Source organism: Tyto alba, unplaced genomic scaffold (genome assembly GCF_018691265.1).
Source record: "Tyto alba isolate M040663 unplaced genomic scaffold, T.alba_DEE_v4.0 Super-Scaffold_48, whole genome shotgun sequence".
Classification (NCBI taxonomy): domain Eukaryota; kingdom Metazoa; phylum Chordata; class Aves; order Strigiformes; family Tytonidae; genus Tyto; species Tyto alba.
The window spans coordinates 17,252,872-17,272,970 of record NW_024881324.1 but is presented as its reverse complement, the minus strand read 5'-3'; the positions used below and the strand labels follow the sequence as shown (position 1 = coordinate 17,272,970).

Sequence of the window (20,099 nt, the reverse complement as noted above, 5' to 3'; positions counted from 1 at the left end):
TTATGAAACAGAAAGGAAGGAATAAACAATATTTTCCCTCTCCTTGCTTATGCCTCTCATGGGAAGGCTCTTTGCTAGTCTGGTTTAATCACCAACTGCGAAGAGCAACACAACATGCAGTGCTGAGTGAGAGTGAAGGTGGAACCTCTTTGGGGTTCCTCATGTCAAGAACCGGCACTTGATACCTGTCACTGCCAGAAATGCATCTCCAGGACAGAGCTGCCTGATTCATAGGAGTGACTCCAATGGACACAGTTCTTCTTTGATTTATAGTTGAAATAGTTAGGTGCCTCTCTAGAAAGGTGTAAATTTGCAATGAATTCTCATATTGGTGGCATTAAGACATTACCTACTTTAGCAAGATACTGGGGGAGATGGTGGATGGAAAGGGTGATTATGAATATCATCACCTAGGGGAAATAATTTTGAAGCAAGTTGATATTTATAGTGATTAAGCAATTGTCTGAGGGTTTAATACTTCAAAGAGGCATGAACATAAACTTTAAATCTGCAACTTGTCACACTGAAGACAGTTCTGTGACTGCAAGTGATATTGCTTTTATCTTAGCAATCATCATACCTAAAGTTAGACTGGGAGGTTTTTTTAAGCTTGGGTATGCAGACACCTTCTTCTCCTGTAAAAAGACCAGATTTGCTGTATATTTGAGCTGACAGAGCTAAGCCAGTTGTCTGAGTCTGTTGTACAGTAAAATAATTTTTCATACTTGACAGTTGATTAACACAGCAAGTTCCCCAAGCAGCTGACCAGCTGATGGTTGAGAGAAATGTCATGTTTAAAGCGCCCCTTTTGTCTTATTGCCTGTCTTCGTGTGATGCAAAGAAAACAAATTTTAGCCCCCATCTCAAGGTCCCATCTGTTATATTTGCACATCTACATTTAAAGAAAATAAAATATCCCTGGTGAATGACTTGTTTTCAAAATAGAGAAAGGAGACTGCACGAGAAAAACTATTACATTGCAGAGACCTCTCTGGAGCATGAGACACTGTGACTGGAGCACAAAATGGCATTTAAGAGACACAGGAGCTCACTCTTTACTAAAGGCTCAGCTCAAAGTATAGTGCTCCTGTCCTTTTTATTCACTCCACTGAATTTATCACTATGACCCATAAAACAGTTTTCAGCACCTATAGGGCAAAGACATCCTGGACTTCAGTTGGTACTTACCCCAATTGCCCGCTTAAGCCAAGGTCTGTAAAAGTGTTTCTCCTCTCTTACCACTCACAAGGAAGCTGCTGGGGCTTAGCTGCTCTGCTGCTTCATGAAGACTACCCAGTCAAGAAGGACGTTGTGGGATCATGCCCTTATTTCAACATTTTGGACACGTCTCTGCAGAGAAGAGTAAAAGGCTGTATTTCACAGCTATGATATCATTCTTGTGAGCTATATTTCAGCATGAGCCACTATAAAACCTCTCCCATGACATCAGAGCTGTGAAATATAGCTGACTTCAAGTGCAGAAAATTCCCTCACAGGAATAATTGTTTCCTGGCAATTGGCATTTGAAGGACTGATTCTTTAAAAGGCTGGCACAAATCCTGTCTAAGTGATGCTGCTCCAGGCAGCACTGCTCAGGAAACATTACATGCAGGAGCAGAGGTATGGTGCCGCACTGTGGGATTTGGCCACAGGGGCAATGAGACGAGCACTGGGGAGCCTGTCTGGTGATGATTTTCACTCCCTCATGCCTCAGCAATCCATGCAGACTTCACTAATAGTCAAATAATAGGTTTTCTCATATGCTGCGCTCCCTACCTCAGATCCTGCCTCTCTGATAAGGCGATCCACGTGCGCACAGCGTCTTTTCACATCTGCACTCCAAGCACAGATCATGACGGGCGTGCTGTTACATGGCAGCTCACCAGGGCTGCTGCTGCCTCGGGGTACTAATTAAGTCAACTGGGCAGGCCCCAACCTCCCTGTAAAAGCAACCTGGCAAGAAAATATTAATACTAAATTTGGCTATTTAGTATTAATAACAGTAGGAAGCAGTAGCTAGCAAGAGCCCATAGGTAGCAATGACCCAGCTGATTTTTTTTTATTTTTAGAAATTGTTAATGAAAACATTCACATATATAACTATGTATTTAAAGATCCAAAACTCCGTACAAAACTCTGGGAGTAGGTGGCTGAGAAAACAAAAATGTCCACTTAATTTCCTATGCAGTATCAAACAGGTCTAGTATGTGGGAGATATTGATGAATATGCACATTAATTTCACTAACCTGTTTACCTGACCCTTCCTAAAGAAAGTCAAAGGCAAAACTCCTGAAATGTGAGGGAAAAATCCTGGAGTTATCCAAGTCCAGGCTCCTCAGCCCGTAACTATAGCAACAGAATGCCTCTTGGGAAGACAGTGTGCACTCATGCTAGCCCTTCTTTGATGTAATAAGGTAATCTCATCAAGATCCTCAGTCAAAAACTAATAAGTTACATCCCAAAGTTCAGGCAGTAAAAAGAGAAATGCCTGGTTTGTCTTAGTTGATGAATGGAAATAAATGGAGTTAAAGAGGAAAAATAAAACCACAAACCCAGACATCAGGACTCCTTCCTCCTACTTCATACAAGTTCACTCAGATTATTTGAAGGACCACTTGCAATGTTTTGAACCAGAAACAGCCCTGCTTTTCTACAATAACTATTACTCTTCTAGTTTTTGTACTTACTTGCTGTAGTGACGAATGTTAAGTACCTTTGAAAATTCTCAAAAAAGTTATTATTTTTCTTTTCAGAGATCCTTTGAGACTGCAAAGACTATTTAAAGAAGGAAGACGGCATGAGGTTGGATTCAGTGCAGTAAAGTAGGTTAGTTTGAGGACAAGACAAAAAGTCATTACTTAGACCTTCTTGTGTTGCCGTGATGAGAACTTACCATTGCTTCTGGCTGCTGTTTTGGGCTGGTCAGCCCCACCAAAGTTTCTTAACTCCATTATCCAAAAGGACTAGTGGCTTTCCAGAAAAGGAAAAGGTTTTGGTGTTGTCTGGAAACAGCAGGCAAGATCTCCATCGTACCAAAAGGAGCTGGATGTGGAATCAGTTCTTTTTATTGGAGGAATACACAGGAACTGACTACCAATATGTTGGCAAGGTAAGATTTTTTCATATGCATCTATCTTTTGATTTTACAAGCACTGGAAAGCCAACACTAGCAAGTAAGTAAGAACAATGCCTGCTACAACTTTTAGTTTGCCTTCTTGTCTGCCCAGCTTCTGCTGAGGAATAATTCAGCAGAAAGGTTCGTACGCTTCAGCTTCAAATTGTAATCAACTACAAGAAGTTCCTTATTTAACCAGCAAGTCCCATAGCCAATCATGCACAATTATACTAAAGATTTTACTTTTTAATTTTGTCTGGAAATAATGCAGCTTAATTATAGGGTTGTCTAGGCCAGATTTTTAGCTTTAAAATGTAATATGCATTTTCCCTCATGCTCATTAATTTTGCTAGTCAAACTATATAAACCAGGAGAGGTTTTTGTCCAAGATTTTCAGGATTCACAGTACACGTATTTTGGTGAGGACTGTCTCTACCCAGCAAAAGGCAAACATTTCCCTTTTTATTCCCCACTGCACACAACAATACTGCAGCAATTTTCTGATGGGGTTTTGTGGTGCCACTGAGGACTCTGTGACATGACCTTAATACCACAAGTCATGCTATTACAAAGAATTGAAGCACACTGTGCTTACACACTAAGAAGCAACAGGCAGCTGAAAATTTCAAAGTTCAAAGCATGATGACAGTTAGAAAAGGGGCTGTAAAAAATAATAAGAATAAAAAAGAAAAATCACAGCTTAGTCCTGAGAATATCCATCTCCCTGAGAAGCAGACGCCCATGTAGGTAACAACCTTCATGTGAATTGTAGAGCTAATGCACCTATGGCAAGTCTAGAGAGTGTCTGTACTGCCCAAGGTCCCACAGTCTATAGGAGTCTCTCTTGCTATTTATATAACAGAAATTAGGCTATTGATTATGACATTCAAAGCAGAAACAATACAGCTTAGTTTTACAAACTAAAATGGGATTTTGTCTGATCTAGTTTGATCTCTCAAGCCTCTTAGCAAAGACTGAAGATCACAGTGGTTTGACATTTTATCTCCCCCTGCAAGCTTCTGAGCATTCCCATGAGAGATGGTGGCTGCTTTTCTTGCCTGCCAATCAACTGTCAGTCAAAGTTGGATGTGACACTCCTTTCCTTCTAACTGGCTGCAAGGCATGATTCAAATGAAGAGCTACTCAGCTGGTGTGATACTTAGAGAGCTCTGACCAGGATAATCAGCATTCATGAAGGGTACCATTGAGCCCAATCTACAGGAAAAAGCCAAAGGCAGAGATTCTTCATAGAGGAGAAGTAGAGAAGGAAGATAAGAGGGTAAGAAAAAAATCCAGGAGAGTAAGAGGGAAGAACTAGAAAGACAGAAGTGGAAGGAGAGGAAACTTTATGAAGAGGAATCAAGATAGAAGAGGGCAAATCAAATGGGAGTAGAGGATAGGAGTTGGGAGAAGGTTATCTAAAGAGACCACAAATGAAAACAGAACATGAGAGAGACATTGATGTCAAAAAACCCCAAACAAACAAAACAAAACAAACAAACACCAAACAGGTAAAAAATATGGAGTCAAGGAAGGAAAAAATGAAAACAAATTGAAAGACAACAGTTGTCCACATACTCTCCTGTTTCACAGTCTACTCAGGAGTGTCAGGGTAATGGGGATCTCTTTCTCCAAAGATAAAACATGTGTTCCTGAGGTGAATCCTACAGCCTGTCATTTTCGCTATGAATTGTGACATTAAACCTGCTCAAGGCCAGGTCCCCCATTCTCTCCACTGCAGAATTACTGTAGAAGCTAATGGCATCAGAGGGACTGATGGGGGAGCAAATATTCCTGCAGGATGAGTTTGCTGAGAGACAGTTAAAAAATGGTCTAGTTGGACCAGAAAACCAAGAAAGTTTGAACTGGAGAAAGTCACTGAGAGAGAAAAAAATGTGGATGTTATTTTTAAAAGTTGTTCTTCTACCTTCTGGTTCTTTAATACATTTACTATTACAAAGCACAGAAACAGTACGTAATGTATAAATGTCATTGATTCTGTCTTTCTCTGCTGATCAAAAGTGGCCTTTCACACATCTTTCAAATGCCAGAACTGCTCACACCCTTGTAATTGAACAATTAGCCAAGAGGCATGGAAGAGCAGCCATTTATTTTTAGAGAAAGTTGAGTACTGGTGTGAAGATAAATGATGGAAACATTTGAATGTCTCCAAATTGAGGTAACCAGGCAATTTAACTGAGCAATTAAACTTGATTGGTGTGGGCAAATGAGGATAATGAACATGTTTATGAAGTATATTTTTTCTCAGAAGACTAAATGCTAACCTTAAATATGAACTGAAAATTATAAGAATATTTGGTTATAGTCTTTTTATTATCTTACAGCATAAAGAAATGTGAATACAAAAATCTTTTAAAACAATAGCAATATATGTATGCAAAGGGGAATTGTGCTTATGTCTTACTGTATAAGCAGTCAGACCTGGATCTTCTGTTGTTTTTTGTTTTTTGTTTTGTTTTTTTTTGTTTTTTTTTGTTTTGTTTTGTTTTGTTTTGTTTTTTTTTTTTTGTGTTTAGTGATTAAAGCTGATGGGCATTAACAATTGTATATATATAAAAATTTTTTTCCATGTAATCTACAAGAAAAAAAAAATCACTTGGACTGGTTTTACTTTTTTCTTTTCATTTGCTAGCATCTGCTTAATTCAAACATCTACATCAAAATTTGAGATGTAAGAAGTCAGTTGTGAAAGATTCTAACAGCATTATTTCTATAAACTGCCCAAATTACAGTTGTAAAATCCTCTAACCGTTTATATGACAAAACCCACATTTATATCATATTAGTTTTAGAGAAAAGGGGAAGAAATGTGAAGGGTAATGCATTCAGGTTTGAGATAATAAAAAAGAAAAGTAATCTCTCTGAAGATAGAGCTGAAGACAGTACTGAAGCATCATCTGAGTCATGTACCAGAGCACCAGTGTGCTCCATACCCTGTATACTCTATATCAAACAAAGTAGCCCTTTTTCTGGTACTCATTGGTGCTGTCAGCTATTAAAAAGTGCTCCTCAGTTTTGTATGCTACACACTTAACTGTCAGCCCAAATATACTACTGTACCACACTGGACAAGAATATGTGGCTGCCAACAAGAAGCTCCCAGTGTTATCAATACATGTTGTTTGTATGCAGTGGTTCTGATCCATCATTTTATTATCCAGTTCTTGTATTCATATATATTCATGAAATAAAGCCTTTTACAAAGAGTAGAAATTCACAGCTCCAGTCTTGGCTAGTCTCAGACGTAATATTATAAGGAACTTGCAGAAAAGTTCTAGACTGGAATTATTCATTGCACTGCTGAATAACTTGGGAACTACAGCTATTCATTGAAATGTGATTGATAGGCACAGTGACATTTTAACCTGAAGATGTCTTTTCTTCTGGTTCAGAAATTACAGCACTTGGCACAGACTCAATCCCAAAAAGGATTACATGAGCATCAAAGTAGAGAAGTGCCCAGCACAACTACCTAGCCAAAACCTGCAACATTTGAGTTGGGTTTTAAAAGAGATCTAGTTGTACATGTGGCTGCCTAGTACAATTTTAAAGGGCTGGGGTGCAAGCATCTCTGAATCACAGGTAAACAATGAAGTGGTAGTGCAGCTGTATGTATAAATACATGCTATGTTCCCTAGAGGTCTTCAGATATTCCTGGGCAAAAGAGTGAAAAAAAACCTGTCCTGTTCCAAGATTATATTCAAAGGTATAGTTACCATTCGTATGCTCTTGATGTCTTTGCACGGCTGTCCCACTGGCTACATAAAATCCATGTACTGGCGCTCAACACTGAGTGGTCTTGTTAGAGCACAAACCTACAAATCGTTGTTACATAAAGGGATAGGATGCCTCTTTATTTTAGACTAAAGAAAGATCTGAACAAGTCTTAAATCTTACTCATTAACCCAGAAACAGCTTCTGGCAATCTGCAGTGGAAAGGAGCAATTTACTTTCCTGATTACAACAGGCACAACTGTGGAACGGTTTTGTCACACTCTGTCCAGCACTGAAAGGAAACTTCCAGACATACTTTTCATTTTTGCTGTGTCTTATTGATGTTCATATACTTCAAGCAATATGCTTGCCTGTAAGCTATCTGATGTTACTACCTGTACAACCCATCATAAACAATCATCCTCTGCTGACAACTCCATTTTTCAAGGAGGAAAAAGTCAAAGTCCTCCTGCTATGTGGCTTGGCAAAGCAGAAGGGATACTGCATTACTGTAGGAAAAAACAGGATCCTTTTGTTTGGTGTTGAAAGAACTATGGGAAAGATAAATTCCACTCTGTCAGGAATGGTTTAAGGTACTGTTGATCCTGCTTTGGAGGAGGGGATGAAATAAATGATATCACAATACAGTTTCAGTACTGTTTTTCTTTCTTTTGCTTGATCTTACTTCTGACTACAATTATTCTGAAGGCAAGCAGAACCATTCCTTGCAGTATATTTCACCAGAAGCAAATCAAACAAAATGTGAAATGTCTCCAAACCATTGCAACTAGCAGGACTAAGTCACATACTAAGACCAAAATATCTGGCTGTGAGCACACACAAGGGGCTATTTAAACAAGGAAAATTATTGTCATGTCATACAGTCCATGAATTTTCAGCATTTGAAGCAGTGATGGGTCACATTACTCCAATGGTTAAAAGGTATCATGTCTTAGTTTGATGCTGTGATAACTAGGAAGAGAAACCTTCACTTTCTCTCAGATCTCTCATACTCTAGCATTCGATACTTATCATCTGTTCCCCCCAAAAAAGCAAGATGGGAAAAGTCAAGCTAAAATGACACTTCCCACCTACACTTTAAATATCCTGTATGCAGTTCTACTGGAAAACACTTGCTCAGTATTTGCTTTCTTTATCTTGTAACTTGCACTATGATATATACCTGATGCCTTTGGTTTCTTATTGCAAACACAGTGACTATTTGTTATCTTTATGAGGCCTAAAATTAAAAGTTCTACTTGTAACTTCTATTTATTCAGGGAGTCTACTCAAAACAGTTTTCTTTTTTTTTTTTTGATGCTCAGAATATCCTTTCTCTGAGTCTAGATTCTGCATGCTATTTCCAGAACTGGCAGCCAAAGACCCAGGCTTTAAGTCTCTGAATGATCTCTCAGTCTTGAACAATTTCTGGGCTTGAAGTGGCTCACAGAAAAACTGAAGACTGCTCTCAGTCATCCCCAGGTTGCATTAATCAATCTGAGGTGCTCTGTGGGTTGCAGCACTGCCCACAACGTACACAAGACTCTTTGCTGGACCCCTGTCCCTGGCAAGTCTTCAACAGCCTTCTCCCAAAGCTAAATGTGCACATGAAATTTGACTTTACACTGTGTCTCTCAGAGGACCTCCACACCCTTTACCATGCAAGAGGAGGAGAACTAAAGCTTTGCACCTTTCCAGATTCAGGCTCCCTCCAGAAAACCATCTGTGTGAGGGTGCTGTGGTCCTCAGGGAACACTAATGGCTGTCTACACTACCCTCTGCAGAGGAACTTCTCTCTTAGCAGGGCATAGGGCTTTTGTGGGCCATTTATGGCACTCCTGCCCTTGCTCCTGACAAGAAGGTCACAAGGTCCTTTACATGTACCAATATTAGTTAACCACAATGATATGTTTAACTCTGTGGTGAAAGAAGCATTAAGACCAGCCTTTTACACAGGGGGAAACTGATGTACAGGGAGCTTAAATGACCTTATGCACATCTAAAAGTCAGAAATTTCTAAACCGAGATTTAAAAAAAAAAAAAAAAATAAAATCAGAGTTCTTAGGCACACCCCTCCCGCCCCTTAAATGATTAGGTCACCTGTCTGCCACTTCAACAGGCTGGATACTTGTCATTCTCTTAAAAGGTAGAACAAATGCCGTGGCACATCTGCACTTCCTTTATTCCTCATCCATCATTCATATTTTATGTTCCACCACTTGACTTTCCCAAGTGCCCTTCATTCCTATATTGAATTGCACACACATACACACACTTGTCTTATATTCGTCTTTGAAAGATTTACTGGTGCTGATAGAAGTTCTCTGCACTGACGGTCTCTGTGGAATAGAGATAACTCTGAAATGAGGGACAGTTGAGAGGTTAGAGGCCCAGGATAATAATCCAGAAACAGCTTGCAGATTTTAAACTGTCATATGGGGGCTAGGAAAGGAGATAATGAGAAATGGGTGGGATGGCAAGAATGTTATTCAGAAAATGAAAAGGCAGGAAATACAGCATGGTTAATGTTTACGATCATCATAATTGTGAATCTACTTGGCATCATCCTTGTATCCAAATATATTACACAATATAAGAGCCTTACAACCATCTGTTTCAAACATACCACATTTCCTACATTATGGCACATGATGGTACTTACAGTGTAACGGTACATAACCTCCTCCCTTTCTTCCAATTCCACCTAGATCAAATCCTGGGACCCCCAAGCCAATATTTCTGTTAATTCTTATTTTTCATTTTTTGTACCCTGTAGTAAACAATATTGTTTTCCATTTGTTAATTACCTGCTCATACCAATACTTATATTTTGGGCCACATCTTTTTCACAGATCATCCTCTCATACTCTTCTTAGCAATCTGCATGTCTTCCTGAATTGTGTGCCCCTAGACTTCTAGATGTGGAAAAACAGCTGAACACATTAATCTTCCTCCCCAAGGAAAGACTGCAGGTGAAGTTCATGCTTTATTTTGGGTTATTTAGATCACTGGTCTTTGGAACTGTGATTACTATTTTCTTATTTGTTTGTATAGCACAGTAAAGCCCTCACTATAAAGCTGCAATGTCATGAATATAGAACTTGCTGGCTAGCAATGGATAAAGAAAAAAATCCCTTTTTCAGGCTTACAACAAAGAACCATTGTTACCCCACCATTTGTTGTTTGCAGTTGGCTCACCAAAATTTTTAATCCACAAAGCTTAGAGAAATCTCTTTATTAAATGAAACTCATATTGTCTATGACTCCTTTTCCTTTTGCTGCCATTTCCCTCACTGGTGAACATAGGTTCACAGTGGGGCAGCAGCAGACTGAGAGCTGTGGTCAATCAGTGTAACATTTCAAAACACAAACTGAAAATGTGTTGTGATGTGAATACCTACTGTTGATCCATATGCGCTAATGCAGACCATGACTTGCTTTCACCATTAATGGGGTGAAACAAACCTCAGCATGCACTTGGATTCAGTGAAGCTTGTAGTTATCATGAAAGTCTGAGGTGGAAAATGAAGAATCACCCTCTGGAAGGAATGAAGAAAGGAAAAATATCAATCCTTTCTCTCTTCTCTTCCAATTTCACAAAACAAAACAAAACAAAACAAAAAACAACAGAACAAAAGTTCTAGAGAAATAAAACACTGAGTGATCTGGGAGTTTAAAATGTACATTAAAAGAGAAGGGGAAAAACAGATCAGCAAACGTTTATGCTAGAACTATCATTCCCACTGTTTTATTTTCAGAGTTGTTTATTCTGGAGTCACATCATTCAATGAAGACTGCAGCCCTTCTATCCCTGACTTGCATATGCTGTGTTGTACAGAGCAGGGCTTCAGAAGAGCTCAGCTGGAATGGCCTCTGTATAGGAATATCATCTATCTGGCACTGTTTCTTATGTTGTCTCTTTGTGACACATCAAGCGATATTTCACCATTAGATGTATTCTGGAACAAAGAAGGTTTTACTGTCCCGCACAGGCTCACAAAATGATCATTCAGTCATCTATAGCATGTTTGTCAGCTATGCCCATACTATATCTTCATGTTGGAAGGCAACAGCAAATTAAGCCAAGTCATTTATATAACTTCTGTGTTTAGCATCATTTATCATTAATGGAAGGTTAAGTTCTCCCCAAAAGATAGAACTAAACAGTGTAACTGTACCTTTGGCTCTGTGACATGCTTCCTCCTACCTAGCAGCCCTTGCAATCAAGCTGATCGGGGCACTGGCAGGGGATTTAAAGGGCATGCAAACAGAGGTGTCAGAGCATTCATAGTTTCTTTCCACTCCATGATCTTTCTGTGGTTTTACACATTTCAGGTCAGTTGCTTAAAGCAGAGTTAATGCTGCTTACAATTGCTAAAATTCCTTACAGAATGTCCTGTACACACAGGGAATAACAACTGCCAAGGGGGTTGTGGACGAAGAGTTAATGCCCTGTGGATAAAAACCCTTGCATGTATATTCATGGTAATTGTAAAGTGGTGTGAGCTTGATCTCATGCTACTTTCAAATAACAAAGCCTGTCAGGATCTACACCATTCACCTGTTAAACCCAACTCATGCAAATATCTATTATTTTACCTACAGAAAATAATTTATGAAAAATTCCTTTTGGATTATTTAGACTGATGGAATCACACCAATTACGTGTGCTTCAGAAATAATTATTTTCTTTGATGAATACTAGGTATGATGCAATTGGGAGAACAGAGACACAAATATTCTCACCAGATGAATTACAGGCTCTCCAGTCAAAATGAACTCACATTCCTAGACAAGCAATGTTGGATCTTGAACTATTCCCTGAAGCCTGGGACTGAATATCACTCCTGCCAGATGGAATCACAGAATAATTAAGGCTGGAAGAAAACCCTAGAGGCTATCTGATCTAACCCCCTCCTCAAAGCAGGTCCAATTAGAGCAGGTTTCTGAGGGCAGTGTCTGACCAAGTTTTGTATATTTCCAAGGATGGAGATTCCACAACTTCTCTGGACACTTTTCTCAGTGTTTAACCATCTCGCCTTTCTTTTTTTTTCCTCCTAATATCAAATCAGAATTTCCCTCATTGCAACTTGTGTCCGTTGCCTCTTGGCAACTCAATCCGTTGCCTCACTGCCTTTTCTAAACCCTCCTCTCTCCTCCCCATACATCATACACCCCGGCCCCTCTAACCCTCTTGGTGACCATTCTGTAAACTCACTGCAATATGTTAATGTCTTCCTTGTACAGAGGAGGGGCAAAACTAGATGCAGGACACCAGCTGTATTCTCACAAACTCTGAATGGAGGAGAATAATCAATGTCCTCAATCAACAGGCTATACTTTTGCTAAAACAAACCAGTTGGCTTTTTTCTCACCAAGGACACACCGCTGATTCATGTTCAATTTCTTGTCTACAAGAATGTCCAGATACTTCACTGCAAAACAGTTTTCTACCCAGCCTGTACTGCTGCAAAGGATTATTCCAGCCTAGACACAGGACTTTGTATTTGCCATATGCTGAACTTCCTGAGGTTTCCATCAAATCATTTCTCCAGGATGTTGAGGTCCCTCCAGACAGCAGCTCAACCTTCACAATATTGAAAGTGCTTTACCCAACCAACCTCCATTTTTTTATGATTTGCAAATGTCCTGAGGATTCACTCCATCATTTGAGTCACTAATAAAGACATTAAGCAGCATTAACCCCCAGTATCAACCCCTGAGGAACATCACTAATAATAAGCCACCAGTCAGATGCCACACCACAGATCACAAGCCTTTGAGCTTGGCTATCCAGCCAATTTTCCACCCACTTCATTGGACATTTTTCTAGTCCCTGTCTCACTGATTTTTCTAGGAGACTGTGTCAAAGGCCTTGCTAAAGTTGTGCAAAATCCACTCCTATCTACTTGTCCACAGTGCCATCCACACCATCACAAAAGGCAATCAGGTTAGTTAAGCATGGTTTTACACTACTAAATCCATGTTTGTTGTTCCAAATCATCTTCTTTTTCTTCATGTACCTGGATTTAGCTTCCAAGTGGATTTTCTTTATAACCTTTCCTGGAACTGAGATATAGCTGTCCAGTCTCTAGTTCACAGATCCTTCTTCTTGCCCTTCTTTAGAATGGGTGTGACTTTCCCTATTATCAGAATTTAAGAACCTTCCCCAATGACTACGACTTTTCAGACATTATAGAAAGAAAACATTTCATCACCAACCTTAGATGCATCCAGTGTTGTCCTACAGAAGTGAGTGTACTCAATTTAATTAAAACACTCCTAATTTATTGGGTTTTGTCTGCTGTGGATAATGCTTCATTCCACAAGAATTTTTCTGCTAGGCTTAAGGATCTTTGAGGCCTGTGACCAACATGCATTGTCACATCCCTGAGCAGTTCTTCTTTATTCATGAGTTATGGGTCCAACATAATGCATTGTCTGGTCAACTCATCAATCACCTGGGTCAAGAAATTGCCTTATGACATTCTGCAGAAACCTGGGTTGCTTGCACACAGACATATTGCCCTTCCAGCAAACATCATAATGATTAAAGTCCCCCATGGGTAGTATGGCCTGCAGTCATAGGGTTTCCTCCATCTGTCTAAAGAACACTTCATCTCTTTGAGCAGGAAATCTTTAGCAGATGCCTACCGTGATGTCTTGTGTTAGTCTGTCCTCTTATCCACAAGCACCTGACTGATTTGACACCTGTTCCAAAGCAAAGCTCCATCTACCTGAGCCAGTCTTTTGCTAATCTCCCTTCTTGCCTTCCTGGCCTGGCCTTTCTAAACAATGTACATTCTTCCATTGCAGCATTCAAGTCATGCGAGCTACCCCTTCACATCCTGACTAATGCACTTCGAGGAATACTTACTTGAAAGAAGAATCTACTCAATGACAGCCTTGGCTAATGTTTCCCATAAACATATAAACACATAGTTGAGCAGCCTTTCTCAAAAAAGTCATGTTGAGATATCAATGTGCAATAGTTATGTCTTCATTTAAATCTGAATGTGGGTTCTCATTTGTTTTAGCGTTTGTTTATATCCTCTCTTCTCCATCTCCCTACTTTCCTCCCTGCCACACACACTTTTATATAGCATATAAAATTCATACACATATTTCAGTATTTGATTGTCAGCATCAAGTGCTCAGAATATCAAAGGGTCACCTTTGTCAGTAAGCAAAGGATGAGCATTTGCTTTCAAGCGCATCCATCAGGGAGCAGTCAGAAGCTGTTACTTGCTGAAGAAGCCTGATGTTTTATTCAACTATATCCCAGTAAAAACATTTCTGGATATTAGGCCAAGGGGGTTTTTTGTTTTGTTTTTTACCTAGCTCATCTTCAAGATATATTCTCCCCTACCCCCACAGGAAAATAGAGATTTTCAATGAATTTGAAAAGTACTTGTTCATATACCTTAATTAAGGTGCTGTATTTGCCTACCATATAATTTTGAGGTATTTTTGAAAGTTTATGGGTCCAGAGAAAATATTTTCTTGGTGATGAAATGGATAATTCTGGCCACTGATCAAAAGTAAGCAACTGTCACTGGGTAAATTACCTGAGAAACCAAAGTCAATCAAAGCTGGGTATATAATACAGACTGATTTTACTAACTATACACATCACAAAATTTAGAATTAAGGGACATATACTAAAAGACATTATTAATTATAGAAGTGCATGTTTGTTGAAGGTACTCTCTTCTGAAAAAAAATATTTTCTCCTAATCTCAGTAGAATACATGCTGTTATCTAGTATTGTGTACATTCCCTTTCTGATTGAGTAATGCAGTACATGACAGAAGTCCCATCACAATCAATAGAAGACCTTCAAATTATCTAAAAAATATTTAGATCAAACCCACAAAAGTATTCTGCCCTAAAATGGCTGAGTACACAAAAAAATGTCATTACAAATTAGGCACTTAATTTTCCTTAACCCCACAATTTACCCAGTAGAAATGAAAGCACATATATTCCTTTTCACTTTACCAAAAAATACAATATCTCAAAATATTATTTGAACTAATATATCCAGCCCCAGAGTACAGAAACTCCTGTCTATCCCATCCCTTAACTAACCTGTGGTGACAATAACCTTCAGCTAGTGGATAACAGCAAACACCTGAGAGCCATTAGATTTTCTAGCATTGTAGCTGGATTAGGAACAGGCCTTCCCCATTTTCTAAATCCAGCAGGCTGCGGCAAAGCCACAGTATTGCTAATCTTTACTCCAGTTAATCCATCCTCGGTCTTTCCACAAAGAACAAATTATACCCAAATGCTCTCAAATCATGTTATAATCATCGCATACAGAACTGGACATTGTTAACAACCTACATTTTACTGAAGGGGAATGTAAAAGCATCAAATAGTCATCTGTCTAAGATCAGACAGGAAGATTGTGACAGAGACAATATTAAAACCTGCCAGTCCTGTATTTGCAGCTACAAGGCTATCTTTCCCTTGCATATCTTGTGTTTTGTCAAAGACACACTTAAATGTGCTTCACTCCTTGCTTGCATCTTTTCTTTTAATACCAAGAAAATCACCAGTGATGCCTCAAACTAATTTTTCCATTTAGTCTTTAAGACTCACGCTTGAATCCAATAGACTGACTATTCAGTTATGGTGGTAAATCTGAAGTGATGAGGAAGTCTGTCTTCTAAAACAAAATGACTTGTACAGCTCTCAATGGCTTTCAATAATTCAAATGCTTGAGTTTTCATTCCTGACCACTGAAATTTATACACTAGGTAAGAAAATAATTTTTAATCTCTCCTAATCTTCTGCTCAGCTATTCATGTAAGAGAGTTTTCTTAGTACCTGAGCAAGGGTATGACAAGTCTGGGGGTTTCTAAATCCTTTATGCTTTTTAATAAGTGAATGCTGATGCCTCAACTAAAACCAGTCCTCATGTCTACTCATGTCTAACTGTTGCTACCACACAGTTTAAAAACATTGGTAAAAAGGGCTGATGGTCAGTATGACAAAGAAATGCCAGATGCAGAAATAGATGGACCAAAAACCATAAAACTGTTTTTTTTTAAACTGCTTCAGCCTTCCTTAAGAGAACAACCAGATCTACATGCTTTTGTGATAGTAATTGCAGAAATCTGTACAATGCTCTTTTGTTACTATCACTACCGTTTAGCTGGAAAAGGCTCTTTAATCTTTCAGACAAAGGCATAATGGAACCCAACTGCTGTAAGTAAAACTGCAAAAATTCAGTTTAGAACCAAGGATTTTTATTTTTTTTTTTTAGTGAGATTCGAATTATTACTCAGAGGCAGAATTGTATTGAGTTCCTTAGAGTCTAAAAGGAAGATTGGCTATCTTGCTTACTGTTATACAGTAATTCAAAGAAAAGCAAGAGGTCTGATAAAAGAACATGAAATTCAAGGTCCTATATGTATAGAGATCAGACTTGACACCACAGACTCTTGTGACTTATAAATTAAAGACCTGTTTGTCTTTGCAAAAGAAAACTTTGTAAATTCCTGCTATAACTGTGTTTAGAGATAATAGGAAGAGGAACAAATAAAACTGCATTATCACGGAAGAGCTGAGCAGCACTTAGCTTAGGAGAACATGGAGACACTTTTACCTGGTTTGTGGCTTTGCTAAATATTCATTAAGAGCTGATAATGAGTTTCCCCTAGAGAGAAGGGCCAACAGAATAAGGGACCTTTATAGTTTGGGGTATTGCAGTGCAGGAGAAATGCTCTTCTGCCTTTGTCACTGTTTAATCACAATGAAGAGCAGCAGCAGTTGGGGAACCCAAGAGGGAGAAGAGTTGATAGGCCCTGGGCGATGTTTAAAAGATTGGCACTTTCCAATTGATTTTTTGCAAAGCTGGTTAGCTGTGACTGCATGTTTCCACTTCAGCTTTGAAAACCTGTTTGTGATTTTGAAGGATGTGTAATAAAGGTGTGAGTCACCGGGGTATGGATGTTTATTCTTAGCTTCATACATTTAAAATAGAACAATAGGTTCCTGACTACTGTTTGGGCAGCCTATTCCATAAACCAAGGTTCACAACATCAGCCAAACTGTTGTCCCTGTCTATCTCGGGCCATGCAGCCTTGCATATAGCCCTCACAAAAAGAGAATGAGAGGAGCCTTTCAGTCTTGCTGGAGGGTCCAAAGTGAGTGTGCTTTGCCTCTTGTCCTTGGTCAAATGACAAATTCTTATTTCAAGGCTCTTTATACTCTGTTTCTTACTCTTTTTTTGTCACTCCAGCACACTTTACTTTTATTATAGGGCCTTTCCTATGTTTTGTTTGTTTCTTTTGAAATCAGATGCCACCATCTTTTCTTTTCAGTTTGTCTTTTGAGTAGCTGGTTGCTTCTGAATCTTTAAGTGTTCATAGTGCTTTTTGGTCCATTAATTTCCTGAAGTTGTTCAGCAGCACAAAACTGGTTTTTAGCTTCCTTTAGTGTCATTCATTTACAGGGAATAGATTGTCACTCCTACTTTTGAGAGTGAATGAGAATGATCACTGACATTTTGATACTGTCAAGAAACAGAAAGATAGCATCACTCTGATGGGTTCTTTTTCTAGGTGTTTTTTTTATTCCTGCTATAGATCTTGGTATCAGGACAATCTTTTCTGCAGATGATACTCCTGTTACTGAACAGTTCTATCTGACATCTAGCTTTTTCTCCATTTATAAGGGGTACAATTTTAGCATTTTTAATTTATTTTTTTATCATGGAATTTTGGGGATAAAATCTCAGGTTTAATGCTAAGAACCAGTACTTAGGGGACATTATTTTTTTACCCTTTCCCTGGTATAGTCTGAGGTGGTTATCTTAATAAACCATCTCATTTGCATTTTAATACTCCAAGTATTGGATCCCTGTATCCTTCACAATTTTCTTTTTTTATTTTTTTACTGAGTTTTTCTTCTAATATATCCAGTTCCATGCAGTCAGGACTGATATGGTTTCCTTAAAAAAAGTAGTTTGCCAATACAAATTTTATATAAAAATATAGTCTGTTATGTATTATTGTATGAATAGGATACCACAAGTGAATGAGACAGGGTTTAAAGAATTTCTGGTTCTACTATACATACAACCTTTTATAAATGAAACCCAAAAAAGTAAGCACAGTGCAAATAGGACCTAGTGTATTTTCCAGTAGCTCCAAAGAAACCAACTTCCCAAAACGCAGAAATATTGTAGAACCTAAGTAATTCTTCAGTGCTCTGTTTCACTAATTTACTGCAGATTTAATGTTTGCATGCCTGATTTCAGTACTGAATCTTATCATGACCAGAATATCATACAGGAAGAAAAGAATGCTTTTCAAAATGGAAGGAATAGAAACAGGATAAAATCACAATGTTCTTGAAATAAGTTATTAAAAAAAAATCCAATACACAATGAATGATCATAAATTAGAAACAACAAGAGAAGGAGAAAAACTTGAATGTTTTAGTCAGTTGTGGGGTGACAGGAAGAAGGTAGTTTGTTGTGGCAATGAAAATGGCAATTGTTTGTACACCTTTCTAATAGAAATGGGAAAATATTAATGTCATTGTTCAAAGACCTGTGTCCATTTGTACTGAAAGAAAGTCAATTGAAATGCAGCAATTATTACAGAAAAATTACTAGGATCATCAGCCCCTCATATCTGGCTTTCACGGGCTCTTTTTGGAATCCACTTGGCTTGAAAATGAGAAACAGGGTTTGTAAACAGGATTCCAGCTGAGGACTCAGAAGTGCCTATTTAACAAGTGAAGACTATGTATGCTGGTAGCCTAGCAAAGAAAAGTAATGAGTGCATATGGGATTGTTATCTATAAATGTTGGATGAGGAAGAATGTATGTATGCAGGAGGAGGTTCTTAAAACAGAAAAACAATACTGGCACAAGAACAGCACATCTAATCTGGAAAATGAGATTCTAACCACAAGAGCAGTGATTTATTCAAATAGTGACTGTGCACCTGTAGCACCTTTTTCTTCTCTAGGCACAGTGGGAAGCAAGCAAGTTAAAACCACATTAAAAAACTGAAACATTCAGGTATCAGTCACACATAGCTATATTCAGGTTTACTGTATTAACTATAGTATAGTAACTATACTTACTATAGTAAACTAATCACTTTCTGTAGTTAACTAATTTAATTATTCCATAAACCGTGACATCCATAAGTTCAAGGAAGTGATGAACAATAAAGGCTGCTGTTTGCTTAGGACAGCAGATCTTGGGTTAGTGAGCAGATACAAAAATATGAGAATCTACTTTAAACACTAGTTGTAGCAGCCTAACAACCCCTGTGTTGAAGTCCTGTTTCTGACAGATGTATTCTGGAATTATGGTGCTGTGATCCTGTAAGTCTGGGTCTGCATTTCTTTTTTAATCTTGCCAGATATTTTTTCGTTGTTTTATTTCCTTTGAAAATGACAGTGCTTGAATCTTACTTCAAACTCCAGCTCTCCAGCTCTTTTGAGGATGTAGAGTATAAACCTTTGTATACTTCATATAAGAATGGAATCACCTCTTCTAGTTTCTCTTAACAGCAAGAAAAGTTAGAAGCACTGTAGCACCTTTCTCCCATTGTCTTCCAAATTATTTTTAGCATCCATCTTCCCATTTTTAACAGACATTTAAGTTACATTTTTGAAACAGTGGTCCCTAAGTGTAGGTCCCTAAGTCTTGACATAACCCGTGAGATATCTGACCTGATCAGATAACTAGCTTCAGTGTTCTAGCCTCTATCTCTCTCCATTGGCCACCTCTAAATATTTTTTAAATCCATTAACTACTTTCAATTAAATTTTATAGAGGAATAAAGGTGTCAAAACCATTCATTTCACACACAGTTTGGAAGAACAGTAGCTGCATAAGGCAAATAAACCTACATTGTGCCTTGAATGTTTGGTCAGCTGGCTGTTCCATAAATACATATATAAGCCACCACCAACCACAATCCATGCTGTCTTTTCTCCAGCCAGTATTTAGGGAACACAAGAAATAGCAGCATTTTTCAATCAAGTGGTTTTGAGGACACAGGCTGGAGCAGGAAGTATAAAATACCATATAGTGAGCTAAGTGATCTGAGGGAGTGCAGGATGCTTTGCCTTAGCGGTGAGTCAGATAGAGGTTATGTGGACTATGAAAGGAACCAGATCTTAGCATAACTGAGGCCATAAGAACATGGCACAGATGTCCATAGGAAATCTGTCATTTCTGGTGATGCTGGATGTTGCTGTGGATGTTGTGGA

The 20,099-nt window shown here is 38.5% G+C and overlaps 1 protein-coding gene across 1 annotated transcript in view; it reads left to right on the top strand.

Annotated features, from left to right (window-relative positions):
• The window catches only part of CDH6 (cadherin 6), a 108,095-nt gene that overhangs the window by 51,782 nt on the left and 36,214 nt on the right, over nucleotides 1-20,099 (top strand). Inside the window, exon 2 of the mRNA XM_032991919.2 lies at nucleotides 2,755-3,110. Coding sequence (XP_032847810.1) covers nucleotides 2,883-3,110 — 228 coding nt within the window. The 5' untranslated portion in view covers nucleotides 2,755-2,882. The remainder of the gene's footprint in view (nucleotides 1-2,754; nucleotides 3,111-20,099) is intronic.